This window comes from Centropristis striata, chromosome 2 (genome assembly GCF_030273125.1).
Source record: "Centropristis striata isolate RG_2023a ecotype Rhode Island chromosome 2, C.striata_1.0, whole genome shotgun sequence".
Lineage (NCBI taxonomy): Eukaryota > Metazoa > Chordata > Actinopteri > Perciformes > Serranidae > Centropristis > Centropristis striata.
In genome coordinates this window covers 6,852,576-6,874,128 of record NC_081518.1, presented here as the reverse complement: position 1 = coordinate 6,874,128, position 21,553 = coordinate 6,852,576, and the positions used below count along the sequence as shown (strand labels likewise).

Here is a 21,553-nt window from a genome sequence, read left to right as displayed (position 1 = left end):
GCGCAGGATGTGACACGGATGGATATCAGCTGCTAGTTTGTAGTCCATTTGACAGCCAAGTGAGGTCAAACACACACACACACACACACACACACACACACACACACACACGTCTTTGTTATTGGCTGAAGCTGCGAAGTTCACCACAGTTGAACTTCACGCGATCCAGAAATGCGAATTTGCTTCACCGCCAGAAGGTTTTTTTTTCTTTTTTTTGTAAGTTATTAATGGATATCTTTCAACAGATAAAACATTAAAAAATTAAATAAATAAAATAAAGAGATACACATTAAAGAACATTAACATAAAGACAAAATATATATGTATATATTGCCAAGCTTAGTTTTATTCGCCTCTTTTCCTGTATACAATGGATGTGAACAGGGGGTGAATATTCATTGTTGAATTTATGTACGTGACATCAGCCTTATTCATAGTATTATTTTTTTACCCACCTCTAAGTGAATGTATTATAAATAAAACAACCCTTGAAAAAGAAGAAAAAAAATTTAATTAAAAAACAAACAAAAAATATTGCTAATTTTCCAACAAATAGACAAAACATTTTTATAAACATTAAAAAATCCCTCCCAATAAAACATCAACTTCATCAAAAGAAGAAATAATAAAAATAATAATAAAAATTCAATTTAAAAAATAAAATAAATCTCTTTATTTATGTACGTGTGACATCAGCCTTATTCATAGTATTTTTTGACACACCACTAAGTGAACGCAATATAAATAAAACAACATCCCTTGAAAAAGAAGATAAAAAATAACTATGAAAATCTATTTAATAAAAAAAATATATATTGCTAATTTTCCAACAAATAGACAAAAAAATGTTATAAACATTTTAAAAAAATCCCTCCCAATAAAACAACATCATCATCTTCATCAAAAGAAGAAAATAATAATAAAAAATAAATAAAATACATTTAAAAAATATAATAAATCTCTTTGTGTTTGGTGACATCAGCCTTATTCATAGTATTTTTTTTTTGACACACCACTAAGTGAATGTTTCCACGTCTAAAGGAATGTATCCATATATATATATATATATAAACTGAATAAAAAATATAAATATATAAACTGCTATTGTGACAAAAGGCCAAACATGCCAGCAGACAGCGGGTGTTAGGAACTGGTCCTAATAATGATCTCACTGGGATTAGGATATCCTGTATTGATCGTGTGAAGGTGCTGAGGCAGCCCTGTGTGTCGTGGCCTCGCTGCACACACACCTTCCCCTCGTGAGGACATTTATTTCACTGCAAAGCTCCTATGCCTAAAATGTCATATGGGAGCGGAGGGAGGGGGGTATTGATTGTGTGTTCACACTTGTCCAATTTCAACACAGTCTGTTAGGCAAGCTTCTGTTGCCATAACGACTCCGCGGCGGGTCGCCTTCCTTAGTCATCAGCCTGCGAGCTGCCTATTGTCTGTGGGAGCCTTCTCGGTCACAGCACAGAAGGACAACAAACAAACACTATGTACACTGTAGTGCAAACACACGAGTGACAAATCTTTCATTGATGCTCAGCTGTGTTCTCATAACTTCATCGTTTTCAGTCCAAGTGCTGGATTCCTGCAGTCTGAATTAGAAACTCTGATCCTATGGATGACAAATACGACCGTTTGCTCAGTTGTTTTTCTTGTTTCTGCTCACAAAATGACCAAATTTTCCACCAGCTCTTTGATTCAACGCCCCAGTTAAAGTGTCGTACACCGAAACTGTGAAGGTCTCCAACACGACCCAGACTTTGATTGTTTTCATAACTCAAACATATCCGTGTTTTAAACTGAAACACGGTCCTGTGCTGTCAGGACTCTGCTCCAACAAGCTCCGTAACAGATGGTCTATCATTCACAGTGGCTCAGTCTCATTTAAGAACCAAGCTTCCTTTGGTAGTCAATGTAGAAAGCATTTTATTATATTTAAATGTGTTTTATTATTGACTAGATTACCAAAGTAAGTTGTACAAAGTCAACAATGTTAACAAAGAATTCAGTCGTCTATTAGTCCAGTGTAATTGGTCATTTTGGTCTTAGTCACCTAAGAGTTCTTAAGTCAATTAGTCATTTTTTAAATGTTTTTTTTTTTTCATACTGAATGAATTATGTCCAAGAAACATATCTGGTAACAACGTTTAATTGGTGCTTTCTGTATGATTCTTTGTGGAGAAACTCTGCTTAACAGAACTGTATTAATTCAAGTAATCGATCAGTCAACTGAGACTTTTTTTTTTATTTGAGAACAGCTCTAGAATTCAACATACAACAAAAAAAAGCAGGTTACACTATATGAAATATGAAACATGATATACTGAAATGCTTTTCATTTGTGTTTCTTTAAAGTATTTATTGTGGAATCAATTAATACTTGAGTCCCAGTTTTTTTAAACTACCAGCTTTGATTAAACCTCCAACAGATGTTAAACCACCAGTCTTGTATTTTAATGTATTTGTTGCTGGTTTAATTCTATTATTTTATTTTTTGCCATTTTCCCCTTTTCCTCTCATCAATCCACACTCAATACACCGCAATGTAGCGAAATCATAATTTTTAAGGATTTTTTTTTGCTTATTTAGTAAAAATAAAAAACATGAAATATTACAATGAAAACGTTAATGTTTTTAGATAATATAAAATGTGAAAAACAGTGAAGGTGTTCTGAATACTATCTGAATGCACTATTTATGCTGACTTGCACTTTTTATAATTGTTTGCCTGACACATTGCAATTTATTAATTTCCCAAAACGGACATTTAATCATCAAATACATGAGATCATGTCTAAGACAGGTCATCTAAGCTCATCTCCATTTGGTTAATTGACTGAGTCATAGCACCCACAGCAAAGTAAACATACATTATATCAGGTAATCTAAGCCTCCACTCATTGTATCTCCATTAGGTTAATTGACTGAGTCATAGCACCCACAATAAAGCAAACATACAGTCATAAAGTAATATTAGAACTCATTATTTGTAGAAAACAATGTGGTGCACTGCAAAAAAGCGGTGTCTAAAAACAAGATAAAAACAGGAGTGGTCATTTGTGATGCTCCAATGGTCACCTTTTGGTTTTTTTTGGTGAACATTTAAAAACACAGACAGGTGCAGGGGAGGGAGCTGCAGCGAACCTCAAAAATCATTTATTTGCATAACCAAAAATAACAAAGGCACACTGCAAAAAAGGGGTGTCTAAAACAAGATAAAAACACTAAATCTAAGGGAAATGATCTTGCTGCATGGACAGATAATTTCACTAGACAAGATTTCTTAAATTAAGATTGTTAAATCTAGAAATAAGGATGTGGTACACTTAAAATAAGAAATTAACTCTTAACACAAGAGTAATTATCAAACACTTCTAAATAAAAATAAAAAAATTATTTTGGTAAGAAACAATTTGCAGGTCACTCTGCTCGGGCCAGTTCATCGCTGCTTGCAGCTTTAATTTATCTTGTTTTAAGAGTTAATTTCTTATTTTAAGCGTACAACATGCTTATTTCCAGATTTATTAATCTTAATTTAAAAAATCTTGTCAAGTGAAATTATCTGTCCATGATAATTTCCCTCAGATTTAGTGTTTTATCTTGTTTTAAACACCCTTTTTTGCAGTGTGCCTTTGTTATTTTTGGTTATGAAAATAAATTATGTTTGAGGTTCGCTGCAGCTCCCTCTCCTGCACCTGTCTGTGTTCTAAATCTAAATTTATTTTTTTTATCTTGGTAAGAAACAATTTGCAGTGCACTCTGCTCGGGCCAGTTCATCGCTGCTTGCAGCTTTAATTTATCTTGTTTTAAGAGTTAATTTCTTATTTTAAGCGTACAACATGCTTATTTCCAGATTTAATAATCTTAATTAAAGAAATCTTGAAATTATCTGTCCATGCAGCAAGATAATTTCCCTCAGATTTAGTGTTTTTATCTTGTTTTAAACACCCTTTTTTTGCAGTGTGCCTTTGTTATTTTTGGTTATGAAAATAAATGATTTTTGAGGTTCGCTGCAGCTCCCTCCCCTGCACCTGTCTGTGTTTTTAAATGTTCACCAAAAAACCAAAAGGTGACCATTGGAGCATCACAAATGACCACTCCCGCATCACAGAGCAGCACCTCTCCCTGTCCTCCCCATCCCGCAACAACCTGGAGGAGAGAGAGCGCAACTACATCCCTGCCCCTGCCTCCTCCTCACAGCGTTGGTCGCCATCCATCCCCTCTCCTCCTCCTCCTGTAGCTACCATAACAGATGGTGGGAACAACATTGCATCCACCGGGTACCACAACAATAGACCGCAGCATCCAGTCCGGACGACGCTGGCCTTGCACCATCATGCTCCTGGTGCAGGACTGCGTGAGGCTGTGAGTGCCGTCGTGATTCATTTCACGCGGTACCAGCACCACGGCCACGGAGGAACCTTCTTGCGACTGTTTGGGCTCTCCATCGAGCGGGGAAGATGGCCGCTATGAAAATATTAACAGGCACGGGGCTCTTCTTGGCTTTCTGTGCGCTCGGGCTGCTCGCCATGGCGATCTGCACCGATTATTGGTACGAGACGGACGCGCGGAGGCATCGAGAGAGGTGTAAAAACTATGCCAACAAGCGGAACGACCCGGGCTACATCTACATTTCCAACCACAACCTCCCCCTCCAGATGCCTCCAAAGAGCCTGGAGAGGAAAGGTAACGGCCCAGATGTTGGAGCTCTCATCAGGGGGAAGCGGCACTTCCTGGCCGCCGCGTCTGCCATGGAGTCTCACTGCAGCCGGCAGTTTAACTCCACCATCTCCGGGCTGTGGAGGAAGTGTCACCGGGAGGGATTCGACCTGGAGACCGAGGACCTTATTTACAAAGGTAAACACGAGCAGTCTGGCTTTTCTTGTGTGCACCAGGCCGTGATGCTGAGCGATGAGCTCACACCTAGCCTGACACAAACAGGATGGTCCAAAGGCCCTCTCACCTCTCTCCTCTCTGCCTGTCTGCCTGCATTTTCTTCACTGTTATAAAACTAGAAAATGTTTTTTTTTTTTTTTGCTGTTGTCTCATTTCTGTATTTCTGATTTATTCCCCCCGTCTGTGGGGCTGAGTGAACCCCCCTCTTTCTCTGAGATAATGGCTGCTCCTCTGCTTTCTCAACCCATTTTTGCATCTGAGACACTTAACAGCATCTTGCAAAGATTAATGCCATAAAAAGATGTGATATCATCCTGCAAAAGAAGCTGAATTAATTATAAATCCGGTTGGAATTTCAGGCCACAGCTGAGAAAACAGTATGCACAGCCCTCCTCAGTGAACAACAATGAGAAGCCATATTTCAGGCCTCACTTATTTATGCTACACCTGATCCAGACTAACATCTAAAACTGAGCAGACACACAAAGAGGGGATCCACTCTGTGGGCAAACAATTTGTGTCACAAGTTGTTGTGGTTGCAGCTGACAAAGTAGAAGCAGACGACTTTAATGAGCTTTTCCTCCCAAGCCTTGACTCAGATACACAATTTTATTTTATTTATTAGTTTATTTATCAGGGACAATACAATAAAACATCATAACAGGTAACAATGACATGCTGCAGATTTATTACATGTAAGATTTCTAATGTGCGACCCCTGTCCCTGATTAGGTTTTCCTTTTCAGAGACACACACACACACATATCATCATTACCAGGAATACATTATTCAAATTAAGCACATAATAACGTTCTCATATGGTAAATATGACATGATCTTAGACAAATTACAATATTTACACTACATTACAGTCATACATGTTTTGCATATGCATGTGTGCATGCTTGTATTCATGCATAATATTGTGTATCTGTGTGTGTGTGTGTGTGTTTGTGTGTGTGTGTGTGTGTGTGTGTGTGTGTGTGTGTGTGTCCCTGTGTCCCTGTGCATGCATGTATAAAGTCTTTAAAATATGTGCTGTATGTGTATCTATCTGTTCCTTTCCTTTGTCTGTGTGTTTCTGTTCATGTGTGTTCATGTTGTTTTCAATCCATTTATGTCTGAGCCTGCACCATTTTATCTACCTAAAAATAACAACTAATGTTATTTTATGTTCAGTTTAATCATTGATATTGTTTAATATTTTAGCAAATTAATGATCTGTGAGCTCTACAGTAAATATAATCTACAGTACAGTGCTTTTCATTCACAAAAATCACAATACAGTGACAACAGTGCCGAGCTAATGTGCGCAAATTCAGTTTATATCCCCACATTTAGTGCATATAATGACCACAGCGTTTTGTTTTGGTTTAATTGACTGTACCTCGCAGCCCTGCAGGCGGAGACTTTATGGCAGGAACACATTTGTCCGATGCAATACCTCTGCAACATATGCTTCCTTTATGAAGCTTGGAACTATTTCAATTGTTTGATTTTTTTTTACACCGTAACATTCAATGTCAAATTACAAGTTTCACAATTGTGACATATGCTGAAGTGCTAGTGTTGAATATAACTTGTGCTTCATAGTCCATACCCTTTTATTGTATATGTTGATAAACTACTCAAAAATGATTGTGGTCACATGACTACAAAGTCTTATTTTCTATTATTGTCAGTAAAAAAAACAAAAACAAAAAAAAAACAGATATTAATAGTCTTCTAGCTTTGTCTGATTCTCAAGATCATATTTGTTCAGAGCCACTATTGGCATTATTATCTGGGCAATTTTATGTAATATCAATACTGTCTTTACAGATTATTCATAATGGCAAATGACTAATAAATGTAAAAAAAAACAAAATAAAGAATTAAAAAAAAACATTTACCCAGGAATTTACTGTATTATTTTATATTCTACATTAACTCCAAATGCCATTAAAAAAGCAAATTACCTTTGTTACAAATATTAACCATAAAATGGATGTTGAAATCTGTGAATTAATATAATGGCACATTTTTTTTTACAATATTATTACAGTGAATTATATGTAAAAATAAATAAATAAATAAATAAAACAAAATTAACAACTTAATGTTTTTTACAGTAAAACTTTACATTTAATAAAAAAAAATTGTAAAAAGAAATAAAAAGTAAAAAGTCTGGTATCAAATTGCCAAACACTGTCAATATATCAGTAAATGAAAAATACTATATTTATTCCACAGAAAAATATATTTTATATACATATATTTACTGTGTATTTTCTGTATTTTTAAAGAAATTGCCTGTAAAATGAGTTACGGTTGTTTATTTGATAGTAAGTGTTTTGCTGCCACGGTTTTTACAGGTTAATTATTCTTATTTTAATTATTATCTATTTTTTTCAACAGTTCAGCTTTCCTCTGTTTTGTGCTTGTTCACTACATAGAAGATACATTTATAAATGATATGAGTTGGTGCACATGTTCGAGTGATTTGACATTTAAAACGTAAATATATGTAACTGAACAACCTAATTGTTTATACTGAGCTTGATAAGTTTTAACACATAATAAAAAGATATCAACAGATTTTTGTTGGACCACCTTACTTTAAATTATGTGAGTACAATAAATACAAAGCCTTCAAGTGATGCACTTTAAAAACTGAGAAATGATTTCCTCGTGAACTTTGCTGGTGACAGGTTTAAAGGTGTCTAATCATGATTGAAGTCTTGATGATCACAGTGTTGTGACCGCTTTGATGTGTCAGAAAAATAACAAATTCTGTTGGTGTGGATTCATATTCGCACTGATAAAGTGTTAAATTAGCACTTTGGGTTTTGAACACATGCTCCTCAGCTATACAGCAAATGTTCTCAGAGTGCAGCGTGTCAGTGAGTGTTGATGTTTTAGTGGCATTTAATTTCACACCCACACAGGTGTTTAGGATTTTTTAAAAATATTACTTTTGCTGATTAGACCTCTGCTAAAGGTGTACTTTATCTCGCCACAACAGGAGCAACAAACCTAACATAAAAATTCCACCAAGAAAAGTCTGTAAACTCCCACACAGAAGTCTAATCAAGCAAAAAGTAATTAAAACCACCTGTGTGGATCTATGCAGATTTGCAAAGCACCATTTTGTCCATTATAGTCGTATAATAGCTACAATTTCTTCTTGTCTTAAAGAGGGCATATTATGCTCATTTTCAGGTTCATACTAGTATTAAAGGTTTCTACTAGAACATGTTTATATGCTGTAATATCAAGAAACACTTTATTTTTCTCAAACTGCTCATGGCTGCTGCACCTCTATTGGCCCTCTGTCTGAGATGCTCCGTTGGCGCACCTGTCTCTTTAAGAACCCCCCAGAAAAATATCAGTCTGCTCTGATTGGTCAGCATTTACACTTGCGTAATTTCTGTACTGTTTATTGTTGCAGCCACGAAAAACTGAGTATTTTCTGCAAAGAAATGCTTCGAAACCAAAATCTGCCCAATCAAACATGGTCCAGAAGGAATGTGATCTGAGATTGAGAACAACATTACGTTAGCATGTAGCTATATGTAGCAGCATATGTGATCTAAACAGTGCAGTAATGTGCCTGCAGCAGGTGACTTTTTTTTTGTAGAAATCCGTCACAAGCTGGTGTCAGATTGAGCCAAGAGTAGAGTAAACTAGAAATGTGTTCAGAGCAGTTGGGAACCTGAGGTTTTTGCTCACAGGGACCAGGTTCATACTAGTATTAAAGGTTTCTACTAGAACATGTTTATATGCTGTAATATCAGGAAACACTTTATTTTACTCAAACTGCCCATGGCTGCTGCACCTCTATTCACCCTCTGTCTGAGATGCTCCGTTGGCGCGCCTGTCTCTTTAAGAACCCCCCAGAAAAATCCTAGTTTGCTGTGCACTCGCGTTATTTCTGTACTGTTCATCGTTACAGCCATGAAAAACATATATAGCAGTATTTTCTGAACAAAAAAATGCTTCTAAACCAAAATCTGCCCAATCGAATAAGGTCCAGAAGGAATGAGATCTGAAATTGGGACGAAATCTACAACATTACGTTAGCAAGTAGCTACATGTAGCAGCATATGTGATCTAAACAGTGCAGTAATGTGCCTGCGGCAGGTGACAATTTTTTGTAGAAATCCGTCACAAGCTGGTGTCAGTTTGAGCCAAGAGTAGAGTAAACTAAAATGTGTTAAGAACAGTTGGGAACCTGAGGTTTTTGCTCACAGGGATTACTTTTACATTCATTTACTGCATTATTTGAAACTTTGGCCACATTTATTATAAACCTCTGACACTGTAACATTGAGAGAATAATAATAAGTGTAATACATCCCCTTTAACTGAAGTAAAATCGAAATTATTGCATTCAGAGCAGCTTGGTGTTGAGATGAAGATGAATTGCTGATAAAAGATGATTTAGATATACTGATGTCATGTCAACAGTAAATGGTGTTCTACATACAGAGGTTTCCATTTAATATGTCAGTTTTCAGTGCGGTACAAGCTTTAGATCTACAGTACAACAAAGTGCTACAAATGCTTTTAACTAGGTATCACATGGTGGCTTTTTTACATCAGCCTGTCTGAGAAAACATAAAATATTTGGTTAAAAATGCCCCGGCAACACATGTAATATAAACCTCTTTTTTCAGTAGTAGCTGTGGGTGCATCAACAAAGAGCATCAGATCAAAGCCCAGAAGATCACAAACCTGAATATCAAAAGGCAAGAGTTAAAAAAACCAGAATAATAGTTTGACAAAAGTTATGGGAATTTTATCAAATCATTGAGCTCCTAATACAAACAGAAATATGTCTGCCGTGATCTTACTATATGTGAAGTACTGTTAATTGGGAAATTAAAAGATAATAAAGCTGCTGTGTGTCTTTACATTCAAGCTGGACTCTTTAAGTTCTGAATGTATCGGCCTCTGAATGCTTATTTTGAATGTGTTTACTGCACTGACCATCAAGTCAATATGAATAGATTCACATTAAATGAGAACAATTAAGGTTCTTTATGTAGCCTTCGGTAGAATAATCCATATTGTTTCCTAATCCCCCCTTAATAACAGTGTAGGAGCGGTTGGGAACACGAGGTTAATAAGGCCATCTCAGTAAATTAAAACTCAGTGAGGGTGTAAAAATAAATATGAAGCTTTTCCACCAAGTATTTATATTATTTCATAATCCCACAAGCTGGGCTGAAAGTTCAGGCTGAGATTTCGGCTTAATTTTGTTCTTCTTTTTTTTTTTTAACTTAAAGATGTTTGTGCTCCAGTTATAATTGTCTCCATCTTCTCTCTTCCAGGGATAATTCAAAGATGTACCCCAGTCAAGTATCACTACTCTTCGTCCATCCTACCACGAAATTTACCCATCAACATCACAAAGACCATACGACAGGACGAGTGGCACGCACTCCGTAAGTCTCACAGAGTTTCTCTGTCTTTATAGAGTGGGTTGGATTTATAGTCACTGATTTTCTGTTCTTTGCAGCACATGAAAGGGAGCAAAAACGTGCCGGTACCCTCATTTATTAGTTGGATCATATGATCATCATGTGTAGGCCTGTCACGATAATAACTATATCGACTTATCGTTCGATATATAAAAATGGACACAATAGTTTTTTTCTCGACTCAATATATTGTCGTTTACATGCGTGACTTTTTGTGCTTTTTTTGTGTTTAACCCTTTATCGGGCGAAGAACTATATTTGGTAACTTCAGTGGATATCAAAATGGGGTCCCCATATCTCTCTGTTTGGTTGTTTGGAGAAAAAAGTTGCAAATTTACTAGATTAAAGTGGCAAATCTACAAGAAAAAAGTCGCAGATTTAAGAGATTTAAAGTGGCAAATCTGCGTGAACAATGTTGCAGATTTATGAGAAAAAAGTGAAAAAAAATGTTTTTTCTGGCAGATTCACCACTTTAAATCTCATAAATCTGCACATTTTTTTCCCCGTAGATTTGCCACTTTAAAAATATTACCCCCCCTCCCCCGGGTCCCTGTGTTTTTTTACACATTCTGGCTGTAAGGAATATCCTCAAATATTCTCTAGGGTTGAAATTTGGAATTTGCAAGTATTTCAATGAGTGCCCTATTAAGGGTTAAAGTAATGCTGCAAATGTTTGACAGGCAGTACGAATTGCCGGAGAAAAAAAAGATATTTCCCAAGCAGCCATTCCAGCTGTTTATCTTTAATTTGATATTTTAAATAATATAATACATAATGATTATCACTTTGCAATGTTTTGTTAACAGCCTGAAAGTCTGTCTTGTTTTATTTATCTAGGATATTTTAATATTTCTTTTCTTTTCTATTCCAATGTTTAATATTCTCAAGGTTTAAAAATCCATTGCCGTGGTAAAGGATGTACTTATTATGCTTTAATTTTGTTATAAAACTAAAACAACATCAATACAATACTATCGTTTATTCTTATAGTTTCTGGGAAAATATATCATCCTAAATAATGTGTTATCGTGACAGGCCTACACTTGTGTTTTGGATATATTTACATTAATACAGTTGTATAGATGACCCTGAATAGTACACTATTGGACAACTTGATCTAAAGAAGCTAATTCAACAACTAATGTCCCATTCGAATTGTTACAGTGGGGGAAATTTGTTTATGAATCAAATACTCATTCCAGTCGGGATATTTGGGGTGCGGGATGAGTGATTTTACATAGATTTACTTGGTATCTCCTACTAAATCCTGATATATACCGGTAGTCTTTTTTGGTATAATTTCAGCCCAATAATAATACTGCTAATAAAAGTAAGAAGGGTACTCCTGTGGATAAAAATGATAGGTGCTGATTACCCACATTTATTGTTCCGCTTTCGGCTTCTACTGTATTCAATAACAGACTATTTTAGCAAAAATAAACAAAATTGTTTGAGAAAATTCACGAGCGACTATCTGATTATGTTCAATCATTCATTTTAAGCCTCCTTATTTAAAAACTATTTAAAAATTGTATCCTCAAGACAAGCTCCCTTTGGATTTAGCTGACTTTATGAAAGTTGGCGTCCCTCAAGGCATGATTTTGGGGCCTTTGTTCTTTCCATTGTAAATGTCTCTCCTTTCACCTGAATCACAAACACAGCTCTACCACAGGCTTTTGAGATGTTAAAGTATGAAATTAAAACAGCTTTTTGTCTTGTTTTACCATTTCAAAGACAAAAGCAGTTCAAGTGTCCGCTAAGACTAAATAATGCTATATATATGCAGTCCGTTTGCCATTTACGATTAATAAAATAGTAATTTTCCCCTTTTTTTGACGGTTGAACCAGTGAAATAAACTGTAATTCTTCTCTCACAAACAGCCTGGTTGTTAACTAAAACTACTACAAAAGTCTTTATTTATTTAAGTATGAAATTAAAACAGTTTATTGTCTTGTTTTACCATTACAAAGACAAAAGCAGTTCAAGTGTTCGCTAAGACGATATGTATATGCAGTCCGTTTGCCATTTACTCAACTCAACTCTCAACTCAACTTTATTTGTAAAGCACTTTAAAACAACCACAGCCGCAACAAAGTGCTGTACATAAAACAAACAGAACAAGAGACAATAAAAAAAATAAAACAGGAATAAACACTAAAATAAATAGATTCATTGCTTTTTAAAAAACAATTTAAAAAACAATAAATAAAAGCAAACCATAAAACACTAAAAACAAGAACAGAGTCTCAGGGGTTTTAAGATGAGTTTTACCATTAATAAAATAGCCATTTTCTTCCTTTTTTTCACAGTTGAACCAGTGAAATAAACTGTAATTCTTCTCTCACAAACAGCCTGGTTGTTAACTCAAACTACTACAAAAGTCTTTATTTATTTAAGTATGAAATTAAAACAGTTTATTGTCTTGTTTTTACCATTTCAAAGACAAAAGCAGTTTGATTTGTTCGCTAAGACTAAAAAAATGCTTTATATATGCATATACCATTAATAAAATAGCATTTTTTTCCCTTTTTTTCACAGTTGAACCAGTGAAATAAACTGTAATTCTTCTCTCACAAACACTTGCAACAGCCTGGTTGTTAACTCAAACTACTCCAAAAGTCTTTATTTAAGTATGAAATTAAAACAGTTTATTGTCTTGTTTTCACCATTTCAAAGATAAAAGCAGTTCAAGTGTTCGCTAAGACTAAAAAAACGCTATATATATGCATATACCATTAATAAAATAGCCTTTTTTCCCCCTTTTTTTACTGTAATTTTTCTCTCACAAACAGTTGCAGCAACCTGGTTGTTAACTCAAACTAGCCCAAGAGTCTATATGACCTTAAATCTAGCTTCTTTACATTGGTTACCTGTTAATTTCTGATCTTCTTTAATGATGATGCTTCCGCTCGCTCTTCCCTGACCTCAGAAGCCCTTCCCTCCCTCGTCTAGACTCATGACCAGAGGTTATCGGGTCATCGCTATTAGGAAGCTATTAGCTTCAGAGTGGCTTATCTGAGGACATTAGGTCTGACAGATCAATGTCTTGTTTCAAATCTCTCCTTAAAACGCTTTGGTAGGCTCCTACGTCTTACTTGATATCCCTGTTCAAAGAGGGAGAGTGAAACAGTTGTTTGACCTTGGATTGCATCAGTATGCTTTGCAGTTCTGAAACCTTTTTTATTATTTTCAGTTTCTGAATTCAGTGTTTTTGTGATTCTGCCCTGATACATTCTGCTTTAACCATGCTATAGCAAAGCCTTACCTAAGCTCTGATTCTTTGTCTCAGTCTTATTCTCAGTGTATTATTCCATACCTGAACTAGACTAGAGATCTCTATACGTTTACTGTTACACAGTGCTTTACAAAGACGGAATAACATAAAAAATGACCAGATAATTATAAATAAAGGTAGAATTAATACAATATTAATACATTCAAGATAATGCAATTCAAAAGATTTAACAGAGATAGCAGACAATTTCATCCTTTATTGCTGCTTATCAGGATGAATCTAATTACAACTGAAACTAACTGAAGGATAGACAAGAGACAGTGTTCAATTAATACACATTTGTTAAAGTTTATTTATATCTTAAAAGGTGACCAGCAGGGCAGCTGAATATGTAAAAAATAAAATAATAATAATAAATAAATAAATAAAATGTAGCCCCAGATAGCTATACATGTGATCACACAGAAGTATTAAGTTTATAGTTTAAAAAAATATATAATATTTAATTAATTTGAGGATATATTTCCTGTCCTGTTTTCCTTTACTGCTTCTTTCTACAAATTTTCCTGACAAATAAGAAATAGAATATTACAGAACCATGAAATAAAGTGTTTGCCTCATTGGGTTTCAATTAGTTCTTTGACATTCAAACTAATATAAATATAATACTAATACCTAATAATCTCTGATTGCCAATACAAGTAATGTCGTTATCATTTTCAAATTACCTGATTGATTAAAAACATTTTTATTTCATTGATAGAGTGATTGATGCTTCACCATCAGTGCTGGAGTTTAAGGGCAGTTTATATTTTTAGCTTTACCACAGTGCAAAATTCCTAATTGCCAGTTAAAAGAATATTTCAATTCAGTTCAATTCAACTTTATTTATAGAGCGCATTTCATGCACAAGGCAGACTCAATGTGCTTCACAGTGGATATACATAATTACAGTTAAAAAACAAAACAAGAAAAACAAACAAACAATACATACCACATACACACTTACTTACTCACTCATGCGCACCCACTCCCACAACCACACACGCACACACACACACGCACACAGTTCAACCGAATGCTGTTGAAAAAAGAAACGTTTTTAATCTGTTTTTAAAAATGGCTACTGATGTGGCATGTTTAACTGTGTCAGGCAGGGCGTTCCACTTTCACGGGGCATAAACACTAAAAGCTGCTTCTCCTTCCTTGGATAGTTTGGATCAATAGTTTTCAGTCTCACTGTTGTTCACAGTGGTTGTTTTGACTTCTGCCTGCAGATCTAAGAAGAATGACGGCGGGCTTCGTGGGCATGGCCGTGTCCATCATTCTCTTTGGCTGGATCATTGGAGTGCTGGGATGCTGCCAGCAGCATGACCTCATGCAATATGTAGCTGGGCTACTCTTTCTCATGGGAGGTACTGTGAGAGCACATATGCCAACATCCACACAAACATGCAGACATAATCCAATTCCATCCAGTTTTGTTATTTATTTGGTGACAGCTGAGAGCGTCTCTGGGTTAGTGGAGATCGTAGATCAATGTCCTGCAGTAACACAGTGCATGTAGGAATTTAACTCTACGGAGTCTTAGGCTATTTTGTCCATTTTTGAATCCTTTTCATCCTTGTGTCTTTTTTTAGTCATTTTGTATCCTTTTTTTGTCTTTTTTTGTCATTTTGTGTCTTCTGTGGGTTTATTTGGCCATTTTGTCTTCTCATTTTGTGTCTTTTTTGGTCATTTTGTGTCTTTTTTTGTCTTTTTTGGTCATTTTGTGTCTTTTGTTGTGTCTTTTTTAGTTATTTTGTGTCTTCTGTGGGTTTATTTGGCCATTTTGTCTTCTCATTTTGTGTCTTTTTTTAGTCATTTTGTGTCTTTTTGTGTTCATTTTGTGTCTTTTTTTGGTCATTAAATAACATTAAACACAAAAGATTGCATTAAAAGTGCATTGAAATGCTGAATGCACACTGCAAAATTCGAAAAAAATCTCAAAAACTTACACTTGGTCGAGGTGGTTTTAACCTTTGTTTGAAAAGAGTTGACACATTAAATGGGACATGGAAGCTTCTGGCACTTTCGTCCAGAGGGTTAATAATCCAACATTTTAAATCACTTCTTGTCTTTTCTGCTCACACAGGAACATGCTGCATCATCTCCTTGTGCACATGTGTGGCAGGAATCAACTTTGAGTTGTCCCGCTACCCGCGCTACATGTACGGGCTCCCTGAGGACATTAGCCATGGCTATGGCTGGTCCATGTTTTGTGCCTGGGGGGGCCTCGGTCTCACACTGCTGGCTGGCTTCCTCTGCACCTTGGCCCCCTCCCTGAGCACACCCACTCGCACAACGTCCCACAAGCCGAGGCAGGAGAACGGAACCGTGTGACAGAGGCGTCGTGAAGCGGCCGACCCACCGAACGCACAAACCGCACCCTTCCAACCTTGATGTTTAACTCTGAAAAACAGTTTTTGTCTGATCACCATTTCACATCACCCTCGACATCGCCATCTCCCTTCAGTGTTCAGTGTGCCTGAGTTGTGACAGAAGGAGCAAAGTAAACTTCACACACCTAATCTCGAAAAACCCCAGGGGGACGTCCAGGAACACCAAGACTAACACCTACAGTAACGTACGACTGGGGCACGGCTCTCATAGCACAAATAAGACTTTTTTTTTGGTTTTGACATGCTGACTCTATGGCGATCTAAAGGTGACTGTTTTCTCTGAAGAGAATTTGTCTTAAAATGGTGCTCTCTTTAAAACATAAAGCCACACACACTCCCACGCAGCACACACACACACACACACACACAAACACACACACACACACACACCAGCACATGCTTTTCCACACATGCTCAATTACTCCGGATGAATCATGGGAGAAATCCTCCAAAAAGAAGAAAAAAAGAAAAAAAAACATCAGGCCAGAGCATCTTGTCAGCATTCCTCTTTTCAGTCGAGTGATGTGTGCTGTGTTATTGTTCGTAATGAAAAAAAAAAAAAATCTGGCGTTGACTGCCCATTGCTTATCTTTAGTGCAGCACACTAACTGATATCAAACATGAGCCCCGGGGGTAACGTCTGCAGCCTCTGCAGAGCACTAGATGGATCTGGCAGCGTGGTCAGTCTGATAAAATACACTAAAGTAAATCTGCATTGAAAAGAAAATCGTTTGATGCTTCTTTAAAGATTCTATATGTACAAATGCATCTCTATGTAGATCCAGATCATTGTTTGTGTAAAGTAGATTTTGAATAAGAATGTTTGTTTTCTGTTTGTTTGGAGGCGACAGTGAGGAGAGGATAAAGACTGACAGGGTCGTGCTATGGGAGCGAGAATCCATTATTGGATTCAGCAGCGTACAGTAAAAGGTATTTTGTGGTACCAAACTGACAGAAGCCACACGGTTGTTTTTTGCTGACGAGGGCAAAACAAGAAACCGTGGAAACTGTGGAGGAAGTATTTGATTGCTCTCATTGTTTACCCTCAATATTGGTCAGCCTTTTTGTGTAATACAAGGGGGGAAAATGCAACTTCAGTGAAAACAAAAGCACAAGCTGCGTTCCAAATCCTCATCTGCACTCAGTACAGTAACATAGTAACATCACGTATTGGTAGAGGGCCAAAGTGTTATCATGTTTGACTAAAAGCTGGCTCAGTAACAGCAGAAACAAAGAAACAAGCACAGTTTAGAGGATGAAAAAATGCAAAGCACACTGGAAATGGAGGAGCTGTTTGTTTTGTTTTTTTAACATATGGATGTAATAAATCCATAAAAAAATGGTTGATTTTAACTCTAAATTGACAGAGGCTTTCCAAATTCCCAGTATGATTACATCTTATATGATATGACTTAAAGAAATACTTGAAAATGACTATTTGTATATCAGTTACTCACTCTGTGTTACCTTGAATTCTTGAAGACAACCGAGTTTTTCTCTCATGTTTCCACAATGATCAAAGAATCCAAAAACTTGCAGGAGTATATTGCTGTCGTAAAAAAAAAGTATTCAGATAATTTACTTCAGTAAAAGCACTAATACCACACTGTAAAGTTACTCCACTTCAAGTAAAAGTCCTGCATTCAAAACTTACTTCAGTAAAAGTACAAAAGTATCAGCATCAAAATGTAATTAAAGGTTAAAAGTAAAAAGACTCTTCATGCAGAATGTTTTATATATTCTAAATATATTATTAGATTATTTTTGCATGGATGCAGCATTTTATTTTGTAAAGATAGGTCTCATTTTAATCACCTAATATACTTTAATTTTGAAAAAAAAAAAAAAGTCTAATCACTTTAAATTTATCACATTTTTTATGTTAAATCTCGACCTGAAAAGTAACTAAAGCTGTCAGCTAAATGTAGTGGAGCAAAGAGTTCAATATTTGCATCAAAATGTAGTGAAGTAGAAGTATAAAGTTGCATAAAATGTCAAATAATCAAGTAAAGTACCTCAAAATGACATTACTTGAGAAAATGTACTTGTTAAATGTTACATTCCACCACTGATAATCTGTTAAATTAGAATAAATTAAAGCAGAATTTAACAATATCAAAACATCTGCTTACAAAGTCTAACAAAACTGGTGCAGTACAACCTAAATCTCATTTATCCAGCCGTATGCTCACTACTCTAAACTTTTCACTTAAGTATTACTATTTAAACATTTCTGCTACTACTGCTTGTGCAGGCACGCTGTTATTCAAGAGTTCAAGGAAACAAGGGTGACTAATTTGTATATAAATGGTTGTTTAAAGGGTCATGTATTTCTCTAAAAAAAAGAAAAAAAGGCACACTGTATATTCAGCCCAGTCGGCAGCAAAAAATGTTGCCATTGTACATTTCTGCAAAGCACAGATACATTTATCTGCAACAAAGCAGCGTGATGTTTAAAGCCGTGTTGGTCCGTGGGAGGGAGTGGAGGTGGACGGGACCCAACAAACTGAGGACTTTGAACCGGGAGAGTGGTGCTCACACCCAGTTGTTGGAGGTTTTATCTATAATTAGTGGTATTTATGCCCTGAACTGTTATTTTTACCCAACTATAACCAAGTGGTTTTGGTGCCTGACCTTAACCAAAGTGTTTACAACCATGATTGTCACATGTTACGGGTTGTAGCAGTTCAGAAAGGTTCATATTCAACATATTTGTGGTTTAAAAATGCATCTATGGTCAGCCGAATCATACAATGCCAACATTTATTCTGCCGACTGGGCTTTTGTGATTCAATGGTTGGATTAAAAATACCTCCATTTCTGTTAAAAGCACAAAAAGTAATTTAGAAAGGATGTTGCAGTGATTAAAAGCTGTATTTCAGTACACCCTGTATACTAATTTATATGTCTAAATTGGGGTGTGCACAAACATAAAAATTACAATATTAAGAACACTTAAAATCACAAGTATCTTTACTAAGACAGCCTGTTTTTACAGTGTTGTGTTAATGAACAATGTTTAAAATAGTCAAAATAATAAGTGAAAGTAAATTATTGGAAAAATATGTATTAAAAACTAGTAAAGGTAGGCTATTTCAAATGAACTGTTGAACTGATGTGATGCAAACCTCAAATTCAGTGTTAGATCAGTAAATTGCATCAGTTTTTATGCACTAAATTGCAAAACTTTACACTTCATAGTCTGTAGTATGAGATGGGGCCACGTGACAGGTTTAGAAAACAGAGTGTAGCAGGTTGAATTTTATTTTGTTGAAACAATTCTCTCGGTGACACTTGTGGATGATAATTACTCACAGCAGCCAGTTTTCTGTTTAACAAATATGATTTTTTTGTTCCCCACTCCCCCAAGAGTCATTAGAAGTCATTTATTTTGAAAATTCCAAGCTCACTACAAGTCCATGAAACAAGAATATTACAGCCATGTGTGATGAAGTTTTTATAAATTGCTGGAGATGAGTCATGAGATATTCTATCAGCTATGTCAATTAACTTTCTTAGGAAAAAAAAAAAAAGGTGTTATAATGTGTGTTGACAACACTGTGTGTGACGTTCAGTCCTTTCACCATCACCATAAAAGCCTCCTCATGAGGCCACCACTTTATCAGAAGTCGAGGAAAAATAACCGAGGCATGATTCAAAAACTGTATTTTCAGTGTGTTGTTGAATCTTTGCACTTTGCTGGGTCTCATAAAAGTCTGTGAACCTGAATCTGAGCAGGTGGAGTTATACATTATATGTTTGCAAGGTCACATACAGGAGCAAAAGATGATCGGAGCATGTAATAAGCACCCTGTTGTGTCTTTTACAAAGAGTTTGGGTTCAAACCATGTCGTGTGTTTAGGGTCAGTCGGTCTAGGCTCTTATTGTGAAAATATTTATGCCAGAGACAAGGACGTACCATAAATATAAAAACATTTATATCTATGGTGTGACGTCCTGCGACTCACAGAATGCAATGCTGTTTGGTGTTTTTGGTTTTATAAAGTTTTAAGTTCACACCCAAACTGATGCACAGTAATACAAGTATTACTGTAAGCAGTAAACTGTAATGTATAAGTACATGGTGCAAGTATAATGTGTTGTTAGGACTGAAGCACAATTGCACACAACTCTTACAAGTTTTTGTGTATTCTTTTTGGGAAATCTGACTTTTCCAGTACTGACGTGCCACCACTGCACACATGCAGGACTTTGTCTAAAAAGTATTACGAGCAAAAACATTTTAAAGCACATATTTACGCCCCCCCATAATTCAAATTTCAAACACACCAACGACATAACAATACCTGTATTTACTACGATTTTTGATTGGATTGAGTTTTAATACAGAAGAACAGCAGCACACAGTAGCAAGATCGACAAATCATTAACAATTCTGTGCTTCAGAGGACGAACGAGGTCGACGCGGCGTAACAATTTGTCTGAAAATTGCTGTAAAATCCCTCTCAAGTGGCAACTTCCTGTGTTTCATGAGGAACTTAGAAATGTACTGTGCAATGAGAGATGCCCTGTGAAAACGCCACCGTTTAGAGTGGCACTCGTTTCAGTAGCACAGCTATTATTTTCTACAAGTCATTTATACTGGTTCAATCCACTGCAGATGTTAATGTGGGGACTAAAAAGACATTACAGTCTTGCATGATCTCATTACAGTTAGTTTCTTTCAATATATTAAATCTTGTGTCCATTTTTAATTAATTTATTTTACTGAAATAAAACATGTAATTATTAAAGTGTTGTGACTTTTCTATCTTCTGCAGTTTTTCCTCTTTTTTCTCTCTCGTGACTCACCTCGTGCTGCTGATGAGGCGGCAGTGTGTGTTTTTTTACGGTACTATCTGTGGGCACGAGGTAGTTCGTGGAACTGAAAACAGGTTTCCAGTCCAACTCAGAGATGAATGTAAGACACGATCACAGCAGCACAGCCTGCTCTTCTCTCGGTGAGCGTGGAGGCGAGGCTTGGCCTTTTGTCACTGAGGACATGGTGCCATCTAGAGGGAGGACTCCATGTTTGTGTCTCTGGCGAGGTGATACAATCTCTGCTACACGCCCAAAACTTACTGAGAAACAAGGCTGTCCTACAAAACCTCACTGCAGTAACATTTTTGGTCAAAATTGAGTTATAGCTAAAATTAAACCCCTTGATGTCTGTTTTATCTTGTGACAACGTTTTAGATTTCAATTTTGCTTTATTTCAGAGAAATAATTATAAAATAAAACACAAAATCCAACTCATAACCAAGCAGTAATTGCACTTACCACAGTCTGCTTTGAATATATATTCTAATTTAAACATAAGAATAATAGAAATTTTAAGTTTATTTGAAATGGAAATTAATATCTAGATAGTGATGAAGTAAAAAAAAGTGAGATAAAATTATATTAAGATTAAACTATAACATTCCTTTATAATATTAAGTCTAAAATATGCACATCATTGAACAGAGTTGTTAAACACTTAAATACACTGATAATAAAACCAATT

General features: G+C 35.9%; 1 protein-coding gene across 1 annotated transcript; it reads left to right on the top strand.

Moving 5' to 3' along the window:
- Window positions 1-4,272: 4,272 nt before the first annotated feature.
- tmem276b (transmembrane protein 276b) lies at window positions 4,273-20,270 on the top strand. Its single transcript, XM_059355620.1, has 4 exons — window positions 4,273-4,866; window positions 10,221-10,334; window positions 14,884-15,021; window positions 15,741-20,270. Exons 1-4 carry the CDS (start codon window positions 4,470-4,472, stop codon window positions 15,986-15,988), a joined length of 897 nt encoding a protein of 298 aa, XP_059211603.1. The 5' UTR covers window positions 4,273-4,469; the 3' UTR covers window positions 15,989-20,270.
- Window positions 20,271-21,553: the final 1,283 nt, after the last annotated feature.

Bases quoted from the DNA above. Each gene is read 5' to 3' on its own strand.
- tmem276b (XM_059355620.1), top strand. From the start codon at position 4,470: ATGGCCGCTATGAAAATATTAACAGGCACGGGGCTCTTCTTGGCTTTC. The intron at 4,867-10,220 runs GTAAACACGAGC...TCTCTCTTCCAG, and splicing joins CGAGGACCTTATTTACAAAG to GGATAATTCAAAGATGTACC. The intron at 15,022-15,740 runs GTACTGTGAGAG...CTGCTCACACAG, and splicing joins GCTACTCTTTCTCATGGGAG to GAACATGCTGCATCATCTCC.